At 53.0% G+C, this 24,687-nt stretch overlaps 1 protein-coding gene across 1 annotated transcript in view; it reads left to right on the top strand.

The window, feature by feature from the left end:
- ABCC3 (ATP binding cassette subfamily C member 3) overlaps positions 1-24,687 on the top strand; it is a 46,724-nt gene that overhangs the window by 17,506 nt on the left and 4,531 nt on the right. The window contains 23 exon segments of the mRNA XM_022558073.2: positions 2,560-2,737; positions 2,836-2,914; positions 2,917-2,996; positions 3,875-3,967; positions 5,067-5,270; positions 5,376-5,522; positions 5,938-6,025; positions 6,398-6,464; positions 6,921-7,047; positions 7,129-7,305; positions 11,103-11,270; positions 11,589-11,781; positions 12,731-12,845; positions 13,034-13,181; positions 13,280-13,487; positions 13,781-14,091; positions 15,166-15,365; positions 15,511-15,637; positions 16,688-16,789; positions 19,122-19,268; positions 19,418-19,576; positions 20,166-20,332; positions 22,762-22,956. Coding sequence (XP_022413781.2) covers positions 2,560-2,737; positions 2,836-2,914; positions 2,917-2,996; positions 3,875-3,967; positions 5,067-5,270; positions 5,376-5,522; positions 5,938-6,025; positions 6,398-6,464; positions 6,921-7,047; positions 7,129-7,305; positions 11,103-11,270; positions 11,589-11,781; positions 12,731-12,845; positions 13,034-13,181; positions 13,280-13,487; positions 13,781-14,091; positions 15,166-15,365; positions 15,511-15,637; positions 16,688-16,789; positions 19,122-19,268; positions 19,418-19,576; positions 20,166-20,332; positions 22,762-22,956 — 3,480 coding nt within the window.

The raw sequence follows: 24,687 nt of genomic DNA, 5'->3' as shown, positions 1-24,687 counted from the left end.
TCAATCCTCTGGCCCTCCAATCGTACATTTGTGCATTCATTCATTCAGTGAACATATTTTGAGCCCCCAGGTCCCAGAATGGTGCCAGACACTAGGTATACAAAGATGACTAAGATATGGTCTTAAAGTCTTGTGGGAGAAACCAATGTGTAAGTCTATTAGAGCACAGTGTGGGCGGAGGTGTACTTAGGTGTCTGAAAAAACCCCAGAGGAGCAAGGAAGCCAACCTGGGAAGGGGCAGGGTACACTTGCCAGCCAGAGAGCTTATCAAGTTTGGAAAGACAGGCAATTTGCTGACTAGGTGAGGAAGGAGGGGAAGGTGCAAAGTCACAAAGGCCTGAAACAGCATAACTCAGGAACTCCAGGTACTTCTGAATGCTGTGGCGGGGGTGGGGGTGGGTGACCAAAGTGAGGGTCAGGACAACAAAGGGAGGGGGGGAGAGCTAAGGAAATCCTTGAAAGATTTGAAGCCAGGGAGGGGTGCCTGGTTTTCATTCTGGAAGGATCCCCTGCCAGTAGTGTGGGGGAGGCAGGGCAGGGTGGCCACATGGAAGTGGGCCAACCAGGTCCAAGGGAAGTCCAGGTCAGGAATGAGAAAGGATTCAGGAGCTACTCTCTGGAAATGAGTGTTGGTGCCAGGGAGAGGGAGGGGGAAAAGGTGACCTGGGTTCTGGCCTGGGTAGCTGGAGGACGATGGATCTTTTGCTGAGATGGTGAACTCAACAGGAAGAGAGACCTGGGCCCTGGGCAAGGTGGTGAAGGGCATCTTGGCCATTTTGGACCTGAGTTGCTGGAGATTCCCAGCTAGCTGGAGATCACATTTGCAGAGGCATCAGGTGGAAGCCCAGGGTCCCATATCTGTGGCTAACCTCTCCCAGAGAGCCCGTGCAAAGGCCCCAGACAGAGCCCTAGGGCATTCTGACAGGTATGGGTGAGCAGAAGACTAGTGTGGGGGGACGAAGCGGGGAAAAGAACCCAGATTGTGGAGCAGGGCACAGAGAACCCTTATGGGGGAAGGCGTGGTCTCCAGTGAATCAAGTTGACCAGTAAAATAGAGCCTGAGGAAGGCAACGTGGAGTTTGTGGGTGACTTTGCCAGGAACAGAGGCTGCGACACAAGGGAAGGGCCTGAGAATAGGGTTTCTGCAGTGGAGACGGGGCCAGTGGAGGTCTAGAAACTTCCTATAAAGGTTCTTAGTTTTCTAGGGTAAGAGAGTACCACAAACTGGGTGGCTGAAAACAGAAATGTATTCTTTCACAGTTCTGGAAGCCAGAGGTCTGAAATCAAAGTGTCAGTGGGTAGGTTCCTTCTAGAGGCTCTGAGTGAGAATCTGTTCCACGCCTCCCAGGTGCTGGTGGGGCTGGCAGTCCTTGGCATTCCTAGGCTTAGAGACTCATCGCTCCGATCTCTGCCTCCATCTTTGCATGGCATCCTCCTGTGTGTGTGTGTGTGTCTGTCTGTCTGTCTGCATCTGTGTCTCTGTGTGCAAACCTCCCTCTCTTTTCTCTTATAAAGACACCAGTCACTGGATTAGGGGCCACCCTACTCCAATATGACCTTATCTTAACTTGATTACGTCTGCAAAGACCCTGTTTCCAAATAAGGTCACATGCACAGGTACCAGGGGTTATGACTTGAAATGTCTTTTGGGGAGTTACACCCAACCCACAGCAGAAGAAGCCTGGCCATGACTATGGAGGTTGCTCCATGGGGTCAAGGGGAGGTTTGTCCTAACATGGAAGAGACTTGGTCATGTCAGTCGGCCAAGGCACAGAGCTGCCAGTGGAGAGGAGGGTACTGAAGACCAGGAGAAAAAGGGGGCCAACGACGAAACATGTTCCTGAGGAGGCAGGTGGGATCCAGGGCTTGGGGGGCAGGACCCGGCGTGGAAAGTTGAAAGGACGCCTCCTGTCCTGAGGCAGGACAAAAGGAAGAGGGCAAGTGTTTGCAGGGAAGTTTGTAGTTGGCAGGGAGTTCTCAGTGGGAAGATTTCAGTGGGCAGCTGCGGAGAGAGGTGGGGAGTGAGGACAGGTGAGAGGATAAGAGGTGAAAAGGACTGCGGGAGAGGAAGTAGATTAGGGACCCGGAGAATGTCACTGGGCAGCGTGGGAGACCGCTGATATTGAGATGGGTGGATTTGAGGGGCGAGAGTCTGTGTGGTCACGCAGTGGACTTCAGAGCCCTCGGCAGCCCAGAAGAAGGTGCAGGAAAGTGTAATCGGTGGACATGTTGCACTGCTTCCTGCCACATGGTCCAAGGAGGCAAGAAAGGCAGGCCGGTGAGGCAGGTGGCCAGAGGGTGATAAAGGGGTGGGTGGCGGGGGGCCATGGTAGGCAGGAAAGGAGGCGGAGGCAGAAAGGATTAAGGATGGAGGACTTGAGGCAGCTCTGCGCCAAGTCCCCCTGGTCTGGGTGGGGGTGTGGAGGGCCAGCAGCCTCCCCCCGAGAGGTTTCAGAGGCAGAGGCAGAGTGGAGGCTGAGGGGAAAGGGGAGGGCAGCAGTAGAGGGAGTAGACTGGGGGAGCCCTGCCCACCCTCATGCCTCTCTCCTCACCTTCCAGCGTCCTGATCAGATTTATTTCAAACCCCACGGCCCCCACCCGGTGGGGCTTTCTGGTGGCCGGGCTGATGTTCGTGTGCTCCGTGATGCAGACTCTGATCTTACACCAGTATTACCACTGCATCTTTGTGATGGGGTTGAGGTTTCGCACGGGCATCATAGGTGTCATCTATAGGAAGGTCAGCTGGAGCAGGGCATGGGGGGCTGGGGAAGCCAGCCCTGGGGAGCTTTGGAGAGACTCGCGGGCCCAGTCCATCACCCTGCTGTCCACCTGCAGGCTCTGGTCATCACCAATTCAGTCAAACGTGAGTCCACTGTGGGAGAAATTGTTAACCTCATGTCAGTGGACGCCCAGCGCTCATGGATGTTGTCCCCTTCATCAGCCTGCTGTGGTCAGCGCCACTGCCGATGATCCTGGCAGTGTACTTCCTCTGGCAGGTGACTCTTCTTTTTTTTTTTTTTTTTTAATAAGTTTATTTATTTATTTATTATTTATTTTGGGCTGTGTCGGGTCTTTGTTGCTGCGCGCGGGCTTTTCTCTAGTTGCGGCAAGCGGGAGCTACTCTTCCTTGCGGTGCGCGGGCTTCTCATTGCGGTGGCTTCTCTCGTTGCGGAGCACGGGCTTCAGTAGTTGTGGCTCACGGACTCAGTAGTTGTGGCTTTCAGGCTCTAGGGTGCAGGCTTAGTAGTTGTGGCTCATGAGCTTAGTTGCTCTGCGGCATGTGGGAATCTTCCTGGACCAGGGCTCGAACCCGTGTCCCCTGCATTGGCAGGCGGATTCTTAACCAATGCGCCACCAGGGAAGTCCTGGCAGGTGACTCTTGAACCCTGATCTCTGCCCCCTTCCTCTGACCTTCTCCTTCCTTCAGATGGGACAAGAGAGGGTTATTCTGGGTCAGCAGAGGGGTGGGGGACAGGACTGTGAGGTTGCTGGTGTCTGCAATCAAGTCTTTCTGGCCTGTGTGATAATCCTTCTCACAGAACCCAGGGGAGGGAAGAGGGACTTGGAGGCAAGGTGGGTGTGACTCCGACTGTCATTGCCTGTCTGTATTTGCCTTCCTGTGTGTCTGGACACCCTCCTATGTCTGCCTGTTTGTCCCTATCTCTTGTCATTATCTGATGGCTGGCTGTTTTTGCAAATGTTTTCGTCATTTTGGCTTTATCTGTGTGTCTGCTTTTTGCTGTCCATCTGTTTGGCTGACCACGATCTTTTGCTTCTTGCCCTTCCCTGCATTTCAGGTCAATAGGCCTCTGCCTGTTGGGTTCTGTCTATATACTCTGTCTGTCTGTCTAGTCTATCTATTGTGCCTCCTCAGAACCTGGGTCCCTCTGTCCTGGCTGGAGTCGCTCTCATGGTCTTGCTGATTCCGCTCAATGGAGCCGTGGCTGTGAAAATGCGTGCGTTCCAGGTGGGTGCTAGCAACTGCGCTGCTCCTGCCTGGAGCCTTGGCCAGGTACCTGGTGGAGAGCAGTCACTAACCTGGGCTTTACCAACTACCTTGCTCACCGAGTATGGACGGCTCCAAGCCACTTTCACAAACCTTAGCTTATTCTAGCCCCCAACCCTGAGACGGTTTTAGAAACATTCTCATTTTGCAGCTGAGGAACCAAGGCTCATTATTTATTTGCAAACATTTACTGATGTCTTCCCTAGCTCCCCACTGTACATAGGATAAATGACAAATTCCCTACCACCACCCACCAGGCCCCTGCTCACCTTTCAATCCCTCACCCCCTGGGATATGGCCAAGTTTCACCCAGTATGGCCTTTCTTTTCTCCAAATCAACAAGCTCTGAATACCTCTGGGCTACCATACATACTGTTCCCTGGAATGTGCTTCACCCTTCCTTCCTTGCCCAATTCCCTCCCTTCCTTCACCTCCCAGCGTAAACTCTGATTTCCCAGTCCCTACCCCATTATTCTCTCCCAGAATCCTGTAACTCCCATCGGAGTATGCGTAATAATTTATTAAGCATTTATTCAGGTGGTTGTTTGCTTCCTGTCTACCTCGCCCATCAGACTGTCAGCTTCATGATGGCCAGGGCCTTGAGTTGTTCTTCATTATCTGCCCTACATCGAGCACATGGCCTGGCACATAATAGGCACTCAATAAACTGGGGTGAATGAATAGATTGATTTGGCATGCTGCACCCTGGGTTATAGGGACTGGGGAACAAAGAGGAATAAGGGATCTATTCCCTTAGGCTCACATCGAGTTGAGGCAACATACATGCACAGGGTCCCCTATGAGAACGTGCACGTGCCTTAGAAACCCAGAGAAGGGAAAGAGGATGCTGCCTGCGAGGGTCAGTGATGTGGCACTGAGGCTGGAGCTGGATTTTGTCCAGGGCGGGCTGGGCATTCCAGGCTGGGGTGCAGCACGGGCAGGCAGGGAGGAACGGTGCAGTCCGGCTGCCCTGTGTGTGTGAGTGCAGGGAAGGTGTGAGCCCCTGTGGGTAGAGGTCTGGGGAGGGGCTCGGGGTGTGCACTTTCCACACTCTCCATAGGTAGAGCAAATGAAACTCAAGGACTCACGCGTCAAGCTGATGAGCGAGATCCTGGGTGGCATCAAGGTGCTGAAGCTGTATGCCTGGGAGCCCAGCTTCTTGAAGCAGGTGGAGGACATCCGGCAGGAGGAGCTCCGGCTGATGCCCCAGGCTGCCTACCTCCATGCCACGTCCACTTTCATCTGGATCTGCACCCCCTTCCTGGTGAGGCGCCCCTCCCTGGGCTGGCGTCCCGCCTCCTGCCTGGCCAGCCTGGGCCCCTGGACCCTGCAGACGCCACCCTGACACCCATTCCCCACCCCTGCCCAGGTGACCCTGACCACCCTCGGGATGTACGTGTCCGTGGACAAGAACAATGTGCTGGATGCTGAGAAGGCCTTTGTGTCCATGTCCCTGTTCAACATCTTAAAAATTCCCCTCAACATGCTGCCCCAGTTGATCAGCAACGTGGCCCAGGTAATGCTGGACAGGGCGGGGGCTCTGCTGGAGTGCGGGCAGGTTGATGGGGTCCCTTAGGGTCAGGGGATAATCAGGGAGAGTTATTGCAATCGGGGGAGGGCCATTTGGCATTATGAAGAATTGTTCCAAGTTGAATGAGGTCATTAGAGTCAGGGGCCATTTGGAGTCAGAGGAAGTCAGGTAAGGTCCTTGGAAACCCAAGTTCTGGAGACAGCCTCCTGTTACCAACCTGGACCCTGTCTTTGGCCTTGAGAGCCAGCCAAGACTCAGTCATGGGAGGGGCCCTAGCACCAGCCTCTGGGCCCTCAGGGGGCCCAGCCTCACCCAGGAAGTTGGGGGCTAGCAAGGGTAAGAGGAGATGGTACAGGAAGAGCACAGCTTCCCGGGCTGACCCGCACCCTTCTGCATGCAGACCGGTGTGTCTCTGAAACGGATCCAGCATTTCCTGAGCCAAGATGAACTTGACTCCCAGTGTGTGGAAAGAAAGACCATCACCCCAGGTCCAGACAGCCTCTACCTGGGTTGCCCTTGCCCCAGCCACTGCTCCAGAAAATTCTCTGTTCCAAGCTTTTAACTTTTCTCCTGTGACCCCCTTTTCTTCATCCTCTTTTCGTATCTGATCTCACTCTGTACCCGCCTTCTTCCTCTTCTTGCTCTTTTCTCTCCTCTCGTCGTCCCTCTCCAGGCCTCCCCCACCACCTTCCTTCCCTAGGGCTCCCCCTGCTCCTCCCCAGGACTTCCTGTCTCCCCTCCCTGCCCCCCCCCACAAGATTCCCTGCCCTCCCCCTAGGGCTTCCCACACCTCTCCCCACCCAGGGATCCTCCTCCCCTTGCCCTGGGCCCCCTGACGCTGTACACCTCTGTCCTCCCAGGCTATACTGTCACCATACACAATGGCACCTTCACCTGGTCCCAGAACCTACCACCCACCCTGCACAGGTACCAGCTTCCCCTTCCCTTCTCAGCTGCCTAAAGTGAGCCAAAGTTCAGGTCAATAGCGGAACCCAACCCCACTCTCACGCTTCAGTCTTTGGCCTGAGAAGCAGGAAGAGCCTCAGCTTGCCAGGGTGGTGTCTGAAAGGGAGGAGGGCTTGAGTCTCCAGGTGGAAGGTGGGGGACCAAAACCCTGATTCCAGGGCTTCCCTGGTGGCGCAGTGGTTGAGAGTCTGCCTGCCGATGCAGGGGACGCGGGTTCGTGCCCCGGTCCGGGAAGATCCCACATGCCGCGGAGCGGCTGGGCCCATGAGCCATGGCCGCTGAGCCTGTGCACCCGGAGCCTGTGCTCCGCAACAGGAGAGGCCGCAACAGTGAGAGGCCCGCGTACCGCAAAAAAAAAACACAAAAAAACAACCCTGATTCCTCCTCTGACTGGGCTACTTGTCTTCTTGCCCCCAGCCTAGATATCCAGGTGCCAAAAGGGGCACTAGTGGCTGTGGTGGGGCCTGTGGGTCGTGGGAAGTCCTCCCTGTTGTCTGCGCTGCTGGGAGAGATGGAGAAGCTGGAAGGCAAGGTGTATATGAAGGTGAGAGGGGCAGGGACTCCTGGGAAGGGAAGCTTGGCCAGGCCTTGGGCAAACCCCGAGGTAAACTTCTCCTTTGGCCAGGGCTCCGTGGCCTACGTGCCCCAGCAGGCGTGGATGCAGAACTGCACTCTTCAGGAAAATGTGCTGTTTGGCCAAGCCCTGGACCCCAAGCGGTACCAACAGGCTCTGGAGGCCTGTGCCCTGCTAGCTGACATGGAGGTGCTGCCTGGTGGGAGCAAGACAGAGATCGGAGAGAAGGTAGGCTCCTCTTTCATCCTCTGGGGAGTTAGCACATATAGCTGCCCACCTCAATCCAGCCCAGGTCCAGATATGCATTCATTCATTCATTCATTCACACATTCATGTAGTATCATGCCTAGCTGTGTGCTAGGCACTGGTGAAACAGAGCTATTACTGGGGGAAACTGACTTGTAAACAGGTAGGTGCTGTAGAATGTCCTGGGGGCCAGGCTGAAGGCCTGTGCAGGGTACTGGAAGGCAGTAACGGGGTGGTCTGCATAAGGAAAAGCATCACTTTTGAGCTGAATCTTAATAGCTAAGGAAGAAGCTCTCATCATTCATCAGATTTTATTACCTACCTACTATATGCCAGGCAATATTATACAGTAGTAAATACACCAGACTAAAATCTCTGCCTTCATATAGCTTACATTCTACTGGGGGAAAGAGATGATAGCAAGATAAATCAGTAAAATATATAATATTAGATAAACGCTAAGGGGAAAGAATGAAACAGGGAAGGGATATAGGAGTATGGGCAGGGTTGTATTGTTAGTGTGCTTTGGGAAAACCTCACTGAGAATCGGAGACTTGAACAAAGTGAGGGAGTGGTCTGTATCTTCGAACATGAAGCCCTGTCTGGGACATTTGAGGCAGAGAGAGCAGTAAGTGCAAAGGCCCTGAGGCAGGAGTGTGATTGGGGCATTTAAGGACCAGCAAGAAGAACAATGTGGATGGAGTGGAATGAGCAGGGATGAGGAGGAGATGAGGTCAGTGAGGTGTCCAGGCAGCCAGGTCACATTGGGCCTTGGAGACCACTGTAAGAACTGTGGCTTTTACCAAGTGATGGAAAGCCTTTGAAAGCCGAGGGATGGTGGGTGGACGGCATTTCTGTGCAATTTGGTGTGACTGGAGGTTAGAAGGGGTGTGGCAGAAACAGGGTAAGGTAGAGCCTTGAAGACTTTGATTAAGGTTTTGGCCTTTACCCTAAAAACCATGGGACATCAGTGGAAGTTTTTATTTTTTAATTAATTTATTAATTTTTAACAGTCGCAAAATATACATAACATAAATCTTTACCTTAGAAATCCTTTTAAGTATATAGGTCAGTAGTGTTAAATACACTCACATTGTTGTACAGGCAATCTCCAGAACTCTCTTTATCTTGCAAAACTAAAACTCTGTGCCCATTAAACAGCAACTTTTACTTATCCATTCATCCATCAATGGATACTTGGGTTGCTTACGCCTTTCAGCTATCGTGACTAAAGCTGCTATGGACACGGGTATGCAAAGATCTTTTCAAGACGCTACTTTCAATTCTTTTTAGTACATACCCAGAAGTGGAATTGCTAAATCATAATTCTATTTTTTTTATTATTTTTGGAGGAACTGCCATACTATTTTCCATAATGGCTGCACCATTTAACATTCCCACCCACAGTACACAAGGTCTCCAACTTCTACACATTCTGGACAACACTTGTTGTTTTCTGGGGTGGTTGTTTGGTTTTTTGTTTTTGTTTTTTGGTAGTAGTCATCCTAATGGATGTGAGGTGGTATCTCATTGAGGTTTCGATTTGCATTTCCCAGTGATTACTAATGTTGAGCATCTTTTCACGTGTCTATTGGTAGTTTGTATATCTTCTCTGGAGAAGTGTCTATTCAAGTCCTTTGCCCAGATTTTATTCAAGTTGTTTGGTTTTTTGTTGTTGAGTTGTAGGCATTCTTTATACATACTAGATATTAACCCCCTATCAGATATATGAGTTGCAAATATTTTCTCCTCTTCTGAAGGTTGTCTTTTCACTCTGCTGATTGTGTCCTTTGATGCACAGAAGTTTTCAATTTTAATGTGATCCAATTTTTCTATTTTTACTTTTGTTGCTTGTGCTTTTAGTGTCTTATCCAAAAAAATCATTGCCAAGTCCAATGTCATGATACTTTTCCCTTGTGTTTTCCTCTGAGTTTTATAGCTTCACCTCTTTTTTTATATACTAAAGATTTCAGTGTCTCAAAGCAAAGACATCCTCTTACATAACTATAGTTGAGTTATCAAAATCAAGAAATTTATCATTAATACAGTATTATTATCTAATTGACTGTCTGACATTTGAAATGTCATCATTTGTCCCAGTAATGTCTTTTTTAGCTATTTTCTTTCCTGGTCTAGGGTTCAATCCAGGATCACGAGTTTCATTTAGTTGTCATATCTCTTTATTCTCAATCAATCTGGATAATTCCTCAGTCTTTGTCTTTTAGAACATCAACACTTTTGAAGAGTACAGGCCAGTTATTTTGCAGAATGTTTCTCAATTTGAACACGATTAGATTCGGAATATATTTTTGGGGGGAAAAGCCAAAGAAGTAACGTTGTGTCCTTCTTGGTGCATCATGTCAGGAGGCACGCGATGTCAGTTCATATGTTACTGACAGTGTTACCTTTGATCTCTTGGTTGAGGTGGTATCGTCTACTGATGATTTCATTTGATAACTTTCATTGATGATTTTTGCCTGAGTCAGTGTTTACTATGATGTTGGCCAAATGTTGATTTTCTAACTCCATTCCTTCTATAGTTATGAGTTGACTTGTTACTTATTCATTAATTTTTTTAATATCAACGTGGGCTCATGGATTCTTATTTGATTCAACGTGTTATAATCCATTACCATCATTTTTTACCTTGACGTTCAACTTGTCAGTGAAGAGCTTTAAGCAGGGACAGGAATTGCATTTTGAAAAGCTGCCCTGGCTGCAGTGTGGAGGGGCCCAAAGGCACAGGAACCAGTGAGGGGGCTCTCGTGGTGCCCTGGGGAAATGAGGGCCTGAGCCTGGCAGTCGGGATGGGAAATTTTTAAGTAGGAGTCCGAGATTATAGGAACCCAGAGTAGACCTCCTGATTTACGATACAACTCCTCCTTCCCATCTCTCCTGGACCCACAATGACCTCGCACACACAAGCCTGATTTAGTGCCCAGAACATAGTAGCACTGGAGAAAGACTGGTTGGTTGAATGCAGGCACGTCCACGCGTCTCAGTCACTACAGCTTCCACGTCCACCCCTTGCTTCTCAGCAGCTCCAGCTCCCAAGCCACATTTGTTCTACCCAGGGGTCAGTTTCTCAGGGTACCCCCAAAGAGCTGGGCCTGTTCCAGAGGGAATGAGGAAAGCTGGTGGTAGGAAAGCAGGCTATACCTCTGGGGTCTGCCCTCTAGGCCCAGCCCTGCTGCTGTGTGCCTCAGTTTCTGCATAATGGGTTTAAGGAGTGAACTTACCTCCCCTCTGGTACGTGAATGATCTCAGGGTTGACGAATTCTGGGGTGGATGCTGGGTTTCCATCTTTGCTTTTGCCCTTAATAGTTTGGGACCCTGGACAAAGTCATTAACATCTTGAGCTCTAGTTTCTTCATCTAGAAAGTGGGGCTAATGATACCTCCCTGGAAAGACTGACAAGAGGACCAAATGGGATAATTGTTATGAAAGTCATCTGCGAACCGTATGGTTGATGGGAGACTGAAAGTTCTGTTAAGGGCCTCCTGGGGATTTCCAGCCTCCCAGAGTATGAAGGTGGAAGGCAGGGAAACCAGTTGGGCAGGGAGCACGATGTCCTCACCTGCCCTGGGAGGACTCTGAGAGCCACCACCCCTTCCTCCATGGCCTTAGAGCTTCCCAGGTACAGGACCAGGCATATGAAATGTGAATTTAGAGGTCTGCCTTTTTGAATGACAATAGACAGAGCCCTTGTCCCCCTTGTGATGGCCTGACTCCCTTCTACCCAATACACACCTCTCACCTCCCTCCTCCAACCCATCCAGGGCATTAACCTGTGTGGGGGCCAGTGTCAGCGGGTCAGTCTGGCCCGAGCTGTCTACAGTGACGCTGACATTTTTTTGCTGGACGACCCGTTGTCAGCCGTGGACTCCCACGTGGCCAAACATATCTTTGACCAAGTCATTGGGCCAGAAGGTGTGCTGGCAGGAAAGGTGAGTCCTCCCAGAGGCTAAGGGGGCTAAGATGAGGTCTAGGGCCACAGGAGAAGACTGGTGGGAGGCCAAGGGGTTCGGGTGAGACCTGGAGGTATGGAGGGCCTGAGGAACAGGAGCGTGGGCTGGGCAGTGGGGGAAACCTGGGGCGGGGGTGGGGGACGGTGCCCCTCAGGCGCTGAGCCAGCTGCGGTGAGCACGGGGTGAGTCCCTGATGTGTCTGCTCCTGCTGCCGGCACACAGGCACCTCACACTCGCTCCGTGCCAGGGGTGTGCGCTGAGGGCAGTGGGAGTGATAGCCTGCTGCCTTCTCCCCAGACACGGGTGCTAGTGACGCATGGCATCAGCTTCCTGCCCCAGACGGACTTTGTCATAGTGCTAGCTGACGGGCAGGTGTCTGAGATTGGCACTTGCGCGGCCCTGCTGCAGCGCAATGGCTCCTTTGCCAACTTTCTCCGCAATGATGCACCTGATGAGGGCAAGAAGCACCAGGAGGCCGACAGCAGGACCGGTATCTGCCATTCTTGGCCCTCCGTATTCCCCTGCCCTCCCAGCATCTCCCCTGTCCTGGAGCCTCTGAGTGTCTGTGGACAGGCCCAGTGTTTCCCAAGGGAGGTTCTGGGGAACTTGGACCATCTGCGTGATGTCAGACATCACCAGCAGGGAAAGTGAAGTGGATGGATTCAAGCCCTTCATCCTCATCTGCCTTCATGTGTCAAAAGGGCCTAAGGGCCCAGGCCCAGCTTGTGCGGCAAAACTGTTTCACAGATGAACTGTTTAGTAAATGTGCAAATGCTTGGAAAAGTCACTTATTTATCAACAAATATTTATTGAGCAATTACTATGTCCAGGCACTATTCCAGGCGCTGAGACAGGAATGAACAAACAGAAAAATCCCTGTCCTCGTGGAGCATATTGAGACCCCTTTGTTGTCCAGTCCTGGCTCCCCAGCCCCAGGCTCCCGGCTGGCTCACAGACCTTCTCCTGGGCTTTCTCTCCTACTTCCGGATATGCAGCTAACATGTCTCGAGCATTTACTAAGGGCTATGCCCCTTGCAAGCTCTTGACACACATTCTTTCCTTTAATCCTCACAAGGACACAATGAAGTAGGTACTATTATTATCCCCATTTTCATGCCTGCCTAAACCCATGTGGTGAGGAAGTGGGATTTTAGCTCAGCCGGTCTGACTCTAGAGCCCAAGCTCCTGACCCTTATATTTGAATCCCCTTCTACGTAGTCCCTGATGGGACGCTTTTCTTCCTGTCTGACCTAAGTCTTTCTTGCCACCCTTTTTCTTTCCAACACGAAATTCGTCATTTATTTTTATTGTTATTCTCGCTCACCTCTCACCTCGCCTCTGGCTTGTCCATTCAGGCCTCTTCATTGGAGTGGGGCAGGGCATACCAGGGGCCTGCGGGGTGAGCTAGCCAAGCTCTCCTTTCTGCCTCCCCGCTGCAGCCTTGGAGGACAAAGAGGATGAGGAGGTGCTGCTGACTGAGGACCCGCTCAGCAATCACACAGACCTGACGGTTCATGAGCCAGTGACATACGAGGTCCAGAAGCAGTTTATGAGGTGAGCACCTGGGAGCTCTCAGCCCCCGGGAGACGGTACCAGGGCTCCCAAGCCCTGACGGGGGGCACAGGTGGGCGTTCTCCCTGACACACCCCAGGCCTCCGGCTGCAGCCTGAACCTCCTTCTGGGGCTCTGTCTGTGGCTGTGCTGGAGGCCTCCTCCCTGGGCCTGACCAGTTGCCTCCGCAGACAGCTGAGTGCCATGTCCCTGGAAAGAGAGGGCCAGGGTCGGCCTGTGCCCAGGAGGCGCCTAGGTGCGGCAGAAAAGGTAGTGCAGGCAACAGAGGCAAAGGCGAGCCATGTGCTGACCCAGGAGGAGAAGGTGGAGATGGGCACTGTGAGTAGCTTGGGCGGGGAGGGATGGAGAGGGTGGGCAGGCCCCTAGCAGTCCCGGGGCTCACCGGAGTCCTCTGTGCAACCGCTGTGGCCATGCAGGTGAAGCTGAGTGTGTTCTGGGATTACGCCAGGGCCGTGGGGCTCTGTGCCATGCTGGCCATCTGTCTGCTGCACGGGGGTCAAAGTGCGGCTGCCACTGGGGCCAACGTTTGGCTCAGTGCCTGGACCGGTGAGGCTGTGGTGAACGGCCAGCAGAACAACACCGCCCAGAGGCTGGGCGTCTACGCCGCCTTGGGAATTCTGCAAGGTGAGCCTGCAGAGATACCTAGAAGGGGCTACGGTGGCCCCTTCCTCATCTCTGGGCTGCTGGGTCCCCCAAACCATGCCCTTGCCTCTGAATCTCTCTCCACTGTCGCAGCCCCAGGGACTCCCCAACCCGCCCTAGCAGTCTACCTGCCTCTGGCCCTGCCTAGCTCATCCTAGCCATGCTGGGCCTCTTAGCCTGCCTAGTTCACCGAGGCTATCCCCCATCTCGGAACCTGCCCCTGCATGCCTGCCACCTGGCCCAGGTGAACGAGCGCCCCTCTCCTCCTCCACCAGGGCTCCTGGTGATGCTGTCAGCCATCACGATGGCGGTGGGAGGCGTCCGGGCTGCGCGCTTGCTTCACCAGGCACTGCTGTACAACAAGATGCGCTCGCCACAGTCCTTCTTCGATGCGACGCCCTCGGGCCGCATCCTCAACCGCTTCTCCAAGGACGTCTACATCGTCGATGAGGCTCTGGCTCCCACCGTCCTCATGCTGCTGAATTCCTTCTACAACTCCATCTCCACCCCCGTGGTCATCGTGGCCAGCACGCCACTCTTCGCTGTGGTCATCCTGCCTTTGGCTGTCCTCTACCTCTTTGTGCAGGTGTGCCCTGAGTGGGTGGGCGTGGCTTTTTGGGGGCATGGCCGTTGTGTGGCCGGGGCTCTCCCGGGGGCCACCAGTGGTGGGATGTAGGGAGGTCAGGCCCCGCAGCTTCACAGCTGGATTTGGTTCAGTAAATACCTCTTTGAAACTCATTTTCCTCACGTGTAAAATAGAATCATAGCGCCTACCTCACGGAGCTGTTGATAGGATAAAATGAAATCCTTGTAAATTGTGACTGGCCCTAGAACTCCTTCCTGCTGGCTAAATATTGTCAACAGTTTGAGACACATTATCCTTTCCTTCTTTTTAGATATATCTGAACTTACGTACATGTTTTTGACATGGATGAGTTGATGACATTCAGATACAGCTACCTACAAAAGGCATTTGTGTTTCTGAGCCCCTATCCTGCCATTAATTAATCAGTCGAACGATGAAGGTAATCCACAGGCGGCCAGAAGCTCAGGCCTGTGTGTGAAGACTGTGCTCCGTGCTGGGACGGGGGACTCTCAGATGCAAATCCTACACGGCCCTGGCCATCTTGGGGCCCGCAGGGTAGAAGATGGAAGGTGGAGGCAGAACTGTGTTTTTGTGGGGCTGAAGTTTAAACAACTGGGGGGTGGGGCGGGGAGAGGCTCTTTAAGAAAAAGAATACAAAATTATCTTATTTTTGCAAATTTTGCAAAAGTTTGGTTGTGTGAACACACTGCTAGGGCCCCTAAGTGGAGACAGACATCGTCACTGACAGGAGGCAAAGCAGAGTCAGTGCAATAATCTAGGCCCCCGCAGAGGTGAGGGGGTCAGGAGCCGAGAGGCAATCGGGAAAGGCTTCGTGGACAAAGTGGCCTGGAAGAGTGAGCAGAGCTGACCAGAGGGGAAGGGTGGGATGAGCTCGTGGAGCCGTATCAGGCCCCCAAGTCTTGGGTTCTTCTGGGCGGAGCGGGAGGAAGGGAACAAGGTCTTATGGGGCAGTGGAACTGACGGGGAGGCGGCTCACATGGGTCCAGAGGATGTGCTGGACTGAGTTGGGGCCCCACGGTCCTGGCTCCAAGCTCTTTCTCCATCCTCTGTCAGCGCCTCTATGTGGCTACGTCACGGCAACTGAAGCGGCTGGAATCTGTCAGCCGCTCACCCATCTACTCCCACTTTTTGGAGACGGTGACCGGCTCCAGCGTCATCCGGGCCTATGGCCGCAGCCAGGACTTCGAGGCCATCAGTGATGCTAAGGTGGACACCAACCAGAGGAGCTGCTACCCCTACATCGCCTCCAACAGGTCAGAAGCAGCTCCCTCAGCCCCTGCTCCTCCCAGGAGTTTCCACCAGTGTCTCTGCGGCAGAGACCCTGGTGTTCTGGGTCCAAGCCCCTAAACAGCCCCCTTCTTGCATCCGCCCCATTTCCTCCTTGCCTAATCCCCACAGGTGGCTGGGGGTCCGAGTGGAGTTCGTGGGCAACTGTGTCGTGTTCTTCACTGCACTCTTTGCTGTGATTGGGAGAAGCAGCCTGAGTCCAGGGCTGGTGGGCCTGTCTGTGTCCTATGCCCTACAGGTACGCAGAGGTCTGGGTCCTGGGTCAGGGCCACCACTGGGGCAGAGGCCACACAGGTTTCACAAGCATCTCCTGAGCACCTTGCTCTGCCCCAAATGGGGACCAGCCACAGGTTCTGCTCCACGGGACTGTGAGCTCCCAGTCAAGTGTGGAGAGTCACTCCCACCAGCAGGGGATGGTACTGTGGGGTGCACAGACCTTAGTGGAGGAAAGGCACAAAACGTAGGAGCCCAGAGAAGGTCTCTACCTTGGAGTGTTGGAGAAATTATCTTGGAGCTTGGCCCCGAGAGACAAATAGAATTTGCCCTGCCTGCATAAGATCTAGAGGTCAACCCTGACAGGGGTCCGGGGGCAGGGACGTGGAGAGCTGGAATACACCTCATTTCACAAGCCTGCAGAGGAAGTACACGGAGCAGGTAACTGGAGCCTGGGAAGGTCACCCTGATATCAGCCTGTATTGTCAAAGCATTAAATAACTGCAGATGGAATTTTTGTGAAGCAGATCACATTTGCAATGCCTCAGGTGACTCAAGTCTTGAATGTTTGGTAAACAAAGGACAGTCCAGACAGCTCAGTCTTCTCAGACTTTAATGTGCATATGAATCACCTGGAGATTTAAACTGTAGATTCTGATACCAGAGACCTGGGGCTCTGGCTTCAGCGTTGTCTATCAAGGCTCCTTGATCCACAAAGTGTGGTCCAAGGACCAGTTGCATCTGTGAGCTTCTTAGCCACGTAGAATCTCGCGTCCCACCACAAACCTACTGAATTAGAAGCTACATTTTCACAAGATTCCCTGGGAAACCTTTCTTGTGCATATTAAAGTTTAAGAAACACTGGGCTGGGTGGCCTTTTGTTAAGTCTGCATTGTCACTGCCTGAGGTACAGTTGTGATTTGAGCCCCAGGTGGCACTTCTATGGGTTTGCCCAGGCCCACCTGGGTCATAGCTGGGATAGGATAGGAGCATAGTCAAGGAGTCTGAACTCCTCCCAAAGCCATTTCAGGGGGAGGAGAGATTGCCCCGCTTATGACCCAGCCCCTTTGGCTAGGTGACGTTGGCTCTGAACTGGATGATACGAACGATATCAGACTTGGAGTCTAATATTGTGGCCGTGGAGAGAGTCAAAGAGTACTCCAAGACGGAGACTGAGGTGGGTACGGGATGAGCCTGGGGCAGGGAGGGGTGCTTGGAGACCCACCATCTCTACACCCCCAGGCCAGCTGTTCAGGTGGCTCCTCATTCATTCAACACTTCTTGAGTGTCAACCAGAGGTCTATGTGAGGAGGTGTAGGGCAAGACAAGGTCTGCCCTCAAGCAGTTCCTGATGTAGTGGGAGAGGACAGCTCCCGTTGTTCCAAGCCCTCCTTGGTCACAGTGCCTTGTCCTCCCTGGCACCCCCCGGTCCCGTGTCCTGCCTCTGTCCCTCTGTCCACGAGTTCATCCAGCCTGGATCCTATGCTCCACCAGTGCCAGTGCTCTCAACTCCCTTGCCCTTCTCTCTCTCAGTCATCCTCAACCCAGTTGAGCCCATCTGTCTACCTTCTGGAACATGCCGGTGCTCAGCTGCTAAAACGTTGCTGGAGAAAATCATTGATTTTACTTCAAGTTTATCACCACACGCCACGGCTGGGTGTTCCTGTTTTGCTTCTCCAAGAAGCGTGTGTTCCCACTTTCAGGAAGTTCTGTTTTGACCATTCTCTTTCCTTAAAGCCCTACATGCCCTCCTCCCTGTGCTCAGTCATCGACCGAATGACTCAGCCATCGGTCATCACAGGCTCAGTCATCAACCTTGCCTAACGCTTCAGTGAGAAAACGGCTTTACAAGATGTGAGCTCCCTCAGCCTTCCTGCCTCCAGACTTTCAAATCTGCCTGTGTCCCTTCCACCTTCTTCCTTTCTCATTTCAAAGTCCACTCCCTCTACTTCTTCGCATGGCCACCCAAGGACTTCACTTCCTCAGTCACACCCTCCATCTGCTACATCATCCATCTTGCTCCCTCTGTTGGATGATTCCCATCCACACGCGAAAAAAAGCTCTTGCAGCTTCCATTCTAGACACTCAAACCAACCCTCCCTTTCCCCTGTATCCTATGTCCCATTTCTCTGCTCTCCTTTATCGTGAAACTGGCTTTAAAATATGGTCTGCAGGTGCTCTCCCCACTGCCTCATCACCCTGTAGCCTGGTTTCTGGCCCTATCACTCCACTGAACCCACTCACCAATGATTTTCCCACTTCCCGACCTAGGGACACTTTTCTGTTCTCACCTAATGCAACTGCTCAGCAACATTCAGACAAATAGCCCCTCTCTCCTACTTGGAAAGCACTTAATGGCTTCTGTGACCTGAGCTCCTGCCCTGTCAGCCCCCATTGAGCCCCACCCCACCTGTTCCTCCCAACCTGGCCTCTCCTGCCCATGGGGCCCCCATCTACCCCTGTCTTCCCCAGGCATCCCCTATCATTCCCTCATCCCCCATTCTCTGGGATCTTCAAATTCTCCCTCTTCGTGCCTAGCATTCCCATATCCCCTCTCGACACACATGATCCTGTCTCCACATTCTCAAAAATTCTGCCCCCAACCCTACCGTCCATTCTTTTGACACCTCCTCAAGAAAGCGGTCTACCTATACTGGCTGCTTTGCTTTGTGACTGCTGACAGTCTGACCCCCCCATTTCAAAACACCCTCCCCTCTCCCTCCTCCAAATAGCAGCAGGGAGATCCTTTAAAAACACACCAAATCATGTTATTCCTCTGTGCATGGCCCTACATCTTACTCAGGGTAAAAAAACACAGTCCTTAAAATGGCCAGCAAAGCCCTATGTGATGGGGCCATCCACTACTTGTCTCCTACCTCTCACCTTTGTCATTGTGATCCAGAACACACCTGGAAGTAGTTGTACTTGCCATTCCCTCTGTCTGGCATGCCCTTCCCCCAGATATCTACTTGTCTTGTTCCTTCACTTCCTTCAGGTCTTTATTTAAATATCACCTCCTCCAGGAAGCCTTCCCTGACCACCCTGTACAGAATAGCAACACCAGGCACTTATCCACACTCATCACCATCTGACATTATGTAGACTTATTTATTTGTCAACTGTATGCCCCCCTAGACTCGGATGTAAGCCTCATGGGGACAAGGACTTTGTCTTGTTTACCATTGTTAACCCCACTGCCTGTCATGGAGTAGCCACTCAATAATAAAGAATAATGAAAGGGGGAGCGGGGGCAGGTGGGAGGGGCCGCTTATGGCCGTGGGGTATGGGGGAATGGGGAGAGGAAAGTTCTGTGGGGAATAATGTCAGAGGGATAAAGAGACATTGAACCACAAGGTTGGGTCACATGAGCACCAGGGCCTCCCTGCCAGGGTCCCTAGTGGGTGAGGATGGCAGGGGCCTGGGGAGGGAGGCAGACCAAAGTTGGGAGATGGCTGGGCTGGGGAAGAGGTGCCCCCCTGATGAGGATCCTGTCTTCCCCTGGCGGCCAGGCCCCCTGGGTGGTGGAGGGCAGCCGCCCACCAGCGGGCTGGCCACTGCAGGGTGAGGTGGAGTTCCGAAATTACTCTGTGCGCTACCGGCCGGGCCTGGAGCTGGTGCTGAAGGACCTGAGTCTACAAGTGCGAGGTGGCGAGAAGGTGCGTGTGGGGCGGGTTTTTCCCTGGGGAGCGTGGGTCTGTGGGATGGCAGGGGCCCAGCCCAAGGGTCTGCTTGGCCTCCCAGGGAAGTCCTGGCAACAGCCCCGCTAAACCCCAGCCTCCCCCTGACGACCCCCCACTGCCTCCAGGTGGGGATCGTGGGCCGCACTGGGGCTGGCAAATCGTCCATGACCCTCTGCCTGTTCCGCATCCTGGAAGCCGCGGAGGGCGAGATCCTCATCGACGGCCTCAATGTGGCTGACGTCGGGCTCCATGACCTGCGTTCTCAGCTGACCATCATCCCCCAGGTAGCAGCCTGGCGTGGCCTGGCCACACTGACCCGTGACTCTGGCGGCAGGTCCCACCCCTGTTCTGTAGCTTGGAGTTCAAGACTGGGACCCCTCTCTGGGAGGCTGGAGAACAGGACAGCAGGAGCAGAGCCACAGAGCGGCCCCCCGTCGTGGGTCTGGAAGGGTCAGATGTCTCCTGCCCTATAAGACCCTGTCCTCTGACCTCTTGGACCAGCAGAACAACAGGCCCCTCCACACAGCCCACCCCAGAGGCCTTCTATCCTGGCCTCCTGGTTTCACAGCTCTGAATTACATTTCACTTTTTCTGACTCCTCTGGGGTATTTTTTTCTTCTGACTGGACACTTTGGGGTCAGATTAGCGGTTCAGGTTTCTGCCTTAGTGCAGGATTTTGGGTTGGCAAAGCTGAGGTTTATCACTTCCCCACAGGCGTTTTTCTATCTCCTTGGCCATTGCCTCCCTCCTGGAGGGCTGGGGTCAGAGTGGGAATGCCGCCACCTCAACCCCTTTCTTGTTCCCTGGCCTCGGGGCCCATGGCTCCCTATGGGGCCTGAGCTGCCTCCCTCTGAGGCCTTGCTTTGTCCCCAGGACCCCATCTTGTTCTCGGGGACCCTGCGCATGAACCTGGACCCCTTCGGCAATTACTCGGAGGAAGACATGTGGCGAGCCTTGGAGCTGTCCCACCTGCACACGTTTGTGAGCTCCCAGCCGGCAGGCCTGGACTTCCAGTGCTCCGAGGGCGGGGAGAATCTCAGGTAACAGCTGGGAGTGGGTGGGTCAGGAATAGCACTCTGCAGCACTATAGAGGGTCTAACATCAAACGACACCAAATCCAGGCCAGCCGCCTCCTGCCCTCCCACTCCCATCTCAGCCAGCGTGAACTCAGGGGGCACTGTCTTGCATTGAGCATATTCTGTGTGCCAGGCACTGTGCGCTACTTCACTGGCTCCTCACACAAGCTCCAGAGAAACTGAGGCAGGGCCAAAGTCACACAGCTGGGAGAAGACATGCCTGGGAGATTCCAAAGCCCTAATCGGTCCCCTCTTGTGAGATTGTCAATGTTGTGCTTGGCCTGAGGAGGGGTTGTGGACTGAACCTGTGGAGCAGATAAGAGGAAGCCTACAGAGCTTTAGAGAAATCTTATATATTTTCCAAGGTGGATGCAATTTTGTTTGTGGTTTAGAAGTGGGCAAAGGGAGCTCTCCGGGCCTTTCTTTGCTTCCTTATAGCCCCAGACTTTATATCACCCGTCGCTGTGCCATGTATCAGGGAGGGCCAGAGTCACTTCTTACTGAGTCTAAAGGCTTGAGACACTTGTACCTATGTTAGTTGTGTGATTTGGAGCAAGCTGCTTAACCTCTTTGTGCCTCGTTTTCCTTTACTCTGAAAGGAGTATGGGATAGTAACAGTCCCATACCTGTTAGCACCATGCCGCCCAATAAAAATATACTTTGAGCCACATGGGTGTAAATAAAATTTGTCTAATAGCCACATTAAAAAAAAAGAAAAAGAAACTGATGAAATAAATTTTAATTGTGTATTTTCTGTAGCCTAATATATCTAAAATATCATTTCAACATGTAATTGATACAAAAGCTATTACGGACAGTTTGCATTTTTTCAAGTGTAAAATCCCGTGTGTATTTTTACACGTACAGCACATCTCAGTTCAGACTTGTCGTATTTCAAGTGGTCAACAGTCACATGTGGCCAGCGGCCATCATTTGGACAGAGCAGTCCTAGGGTTATTGTGATGAAATGGAAAGCACTTCGACTGGATATACTCCTGAGAAATTTAGCTATTTGTATTATTCTACTCGGTCCATACCTACGGACTGGACTCTCTCCAAAAAAAAAAAACAACAACAACAAAAACCTGTACATTTGCTCAGCACTTAATAGTGTTTAAGGCACTTTGGTCTCTACTGTCTCCTTTCATCTTTACTGCAGTCCTGTGGGCCAGAAATGAGGCTCCAGAGTATAAAATTATTTGCCCAAAGCTGCTCAGCTAGCAAGGGGTGGGGCAAGGACTCAGGGAAGTGGGAGCTTTTGCCCCAAAACTTTCCTTGCTGCATCATAGCCACTGGTGGGATGCCTCCGCCTCCCCAGGCAGCCCTGTAAGAATGAATGTGCACAGTACCTGGATTTCACTTACACAGCCATGTTGGGGGTGGCTGGCGGACGAGCCTAGGCTTTCAGACCCTGTGCCCCACAGCTGTTTTTTGGTCCATTCTCCTATCCTGGCTTGCCATGAGCACCTCTCCCCAGAGCATCCCCTCCATCCCCACATCCGCCAGGATCTGAGACAGAAATCCACTCCCCTCCTCCCTCACTGAGCTTGTAGCCACTTTAAGTATAACCTGTGTCCTGTGCCAGTCCCACCATAAATCAGCCCTGAGCTCTATCTGGCGGCTCATTCTGCTGCCAAAACCTTCATTAGTTGTGGGAATAGGCCGGGGAGAGAGCCTGGCCTTCACTGGGGCTGTAGTGACTCACCCCTGCGGGAAGGGCTGAGGTATTTGTCCCTGGGTGTGGGGGGTGCTGCAGCCTCTGTGGTTGGGAACACAGCCTCTCTTTGTTCATTAGCTCCAGCTTCCAAGGCAGGAGGTGGAAGGTATGCATTCCACCCCTCCTCCACCTTCCCAGGGACCAGACACGGGGAACCCCCCCATAGCCTCCTCTGCCCTGTCCCTTCCTTGTTCCCACAACGGAACCCTGACCTATATTCCCCGTGGGGGCGGAAGATGACTGAATTGTGTGACATTAGGCTCAGCAAGATAACATGATGTGTGCAAATATCCAGGAGGAGTCATTTAAGTGTGTTATTACTAAGGTGTAAATGACTGAGAGATTGAAGCAGAGAAACACGGTGACACTGGTTGAGGAGTGAGGATAGGGAAGAAAGCACAGGAAGAAGAGACCAGGGGTGCCAGAGACAGACTGGGGATTTCACAATGTTGTTAAGTCCTGGCTGTACCCGCAAGGCCCCTCATTATCCCTGTGGTGTCCAGACCTCAACTCGGTGTTCCAGGAGTACTGGGCTAAGGCAGAAATGGGAGAGGTTAGACAGAGAGCCGGCCCTGGGCCATTGGGAAGGAGTGGAGACAGAAACAGTTTGGGGAATGAGGCCTGGGGTCAGGTTGGGGGCACCCAGCTAGAGGTACCTTGCCTTCCCCATTTTCAGCGTGGGCCAGCGGCAGCTTGTGTGCCTGGCCAGAGCCCTGCTTCGCAAGAGTCGCTTCCTGGTTTTAGACGAGGTCACAGCCGCCATCGACCTGGAGACTGATGACCTCATCCAGGCCACCATCCACACCCAGTTTGAGACCTGCACGGTGCTGACCATCGCACATCGGCTCAACACCATCATGGACTACACCAGGTGGGGCACCGGAACCCAAGCAGGGAGGGACCTGGTGGGGTCGCCTGGGCCGTGGGGAAGTGGTTGGCAGATTAAGGTTACTGGATATGTGGATAGGGGAGCTCCGTGGGATCGTCTAAGGTTTGGGGGGTGGGGTGCAGAACAGTGTGGGTTATCTGGGCACCGGGGGCACGGTGATGCTTTCTGAGACACAAGGGACACTTTGGGGTTACCAACACGTGGGGAAGGGGCACACTGGGGCTCCTTAGGCATGGCCACTTCTCCCCCACCCCTTAATACTGAGGTGAGGGGAACCAGATCCTTCAGGCCAAATCCCGTCACTTCCTGAGCACTGTTTCCAGAATGCCCACATGGCCATGGCTTCATTTGAGCCTCATTCCCATCCTGTGAGGTAGGCGTACAGACCAGGAAGCCACTGAGGAAAGGTGCACGATGCTTGGGTCCCATGCGGAGTAGATGCTTTGTTGTGGGAAAGCAGAGGGCTGAGTCCCAAGCCTGGCTCTGCTGCTGACTGCTGTATGACATTAGGCAATTCACAAAACCTTCATGAGCCTCTCTCTCTCTCAGGGTTGTTGTAAGGAGTCAATGAAATACAGCGTTAAAAGTGCAGGTGACTGGAGGGGTGGGAGGGAGACGCAAGAGGGAGGAGATATGGGGATATGTGAATATGTAGAGCTGATTCACTTTGTTATACAGCAGCAACTAACACACCGTTGTAAAGCAATTATACTCGGAGAAAGATGTTAAAAAAAAAAAAGTGCAGGTGATCCTAGGAAATGTCCTTTATAATCCTCACTAGAACCAGCTTCTCAAAGGATTAGGGAAGGAGCCTTCCTCTTGGTATCTTACGGCTTCGTTGGGGAGGCAGCTCACTCAGCCAAAAGGAAAAAAATGCGACCTGTTTGCTCACTGTGCCTAATGTCAAGGTGTGCTGCTGGAGGACAGGGGAGGGGCTGGGTGACTCAGAAGCCTGATGGAAGCCAGCTGGTGCTGGCCTGCCAGGCTGGCTCCCTTGGAGACACGGGAGCTCGGAGTGAGGAAGAGGCAGGAGGCTGCAGCAAATCTATCCTGAAGGAGTATAGTGGGAGTACATCAACAAGGCTTCATTCACAAAACAAACACCTGCAGGGCATGGGGAGGTGGGGAGATACATGGACAGGGCAATGGGCAGACCTTGGCCCTCTCTCAGAAGTTCCCCACACAGCTCCCAGGGGCTTGGGAACCAAGCTGAGAATGCCTGATGCTAAGTGTCTGTTCCATCCCTACCACACCCACCCCGCCTCCACTCGCATCCAGGATCCCACTGGGAGAAGGGAGGGTGGGCAGGAAGGCCCGGGCCCCGGGTCCAGACAAGGGAAAGGGCTGGACTGAGGGGATCTCTTCCCAGGCCTAACTGAAAATGGTTTTCACCAGCAGCCTTTCAGGAAAAGGCTGCATCACATGCAAAGGCCCTGAGGTAGGAGGGCACATGAGGCTGGAGTAGAAAGGGTGAAGGGGCAGTAGGACCAAGAGGACAGGGAGAAAGAGGCCTCACTCTGCTGCATTTTGAGGACCATGGGAAAGCATTCAGTCCTTACCCTAAGGGCAATGAGAAGCCACTGAAGCGAGGGGGGCAGTCTCCTGGGCTTCAGTTTGGGCAGTGGCTAGGCAGTGATGTCCACAGACACACATCTTCCCAGGACACGTTTCTGGGAGCCCCACAGGTGGGGAAACAGAGTGGGTGCAGTCCAG

The sequence above is a fragment of the Delphinapterus leucas genome, chromosome 19, assembly GCF_059928025.1.
Source record: "Delphinapterus leucas isolate spDelLeu-1000000601 "Yukka" chromosome 19, BTC_Dleu_Yukka2, whole genome shotgun sequence".
In the NCBI taxonomy this organism is placed as follows: Eukaryota; Metazoa; Chordata; class Mammalia; order Artiodactyla; family Monodontidae; genus Delphinapterus; species Delphinapterus leucas.
The sequence above is the reverse complement of the archived record's forward strand: the minus strand, read 5'-3'. Positions and strand labels throughout refer to the sequence as shown.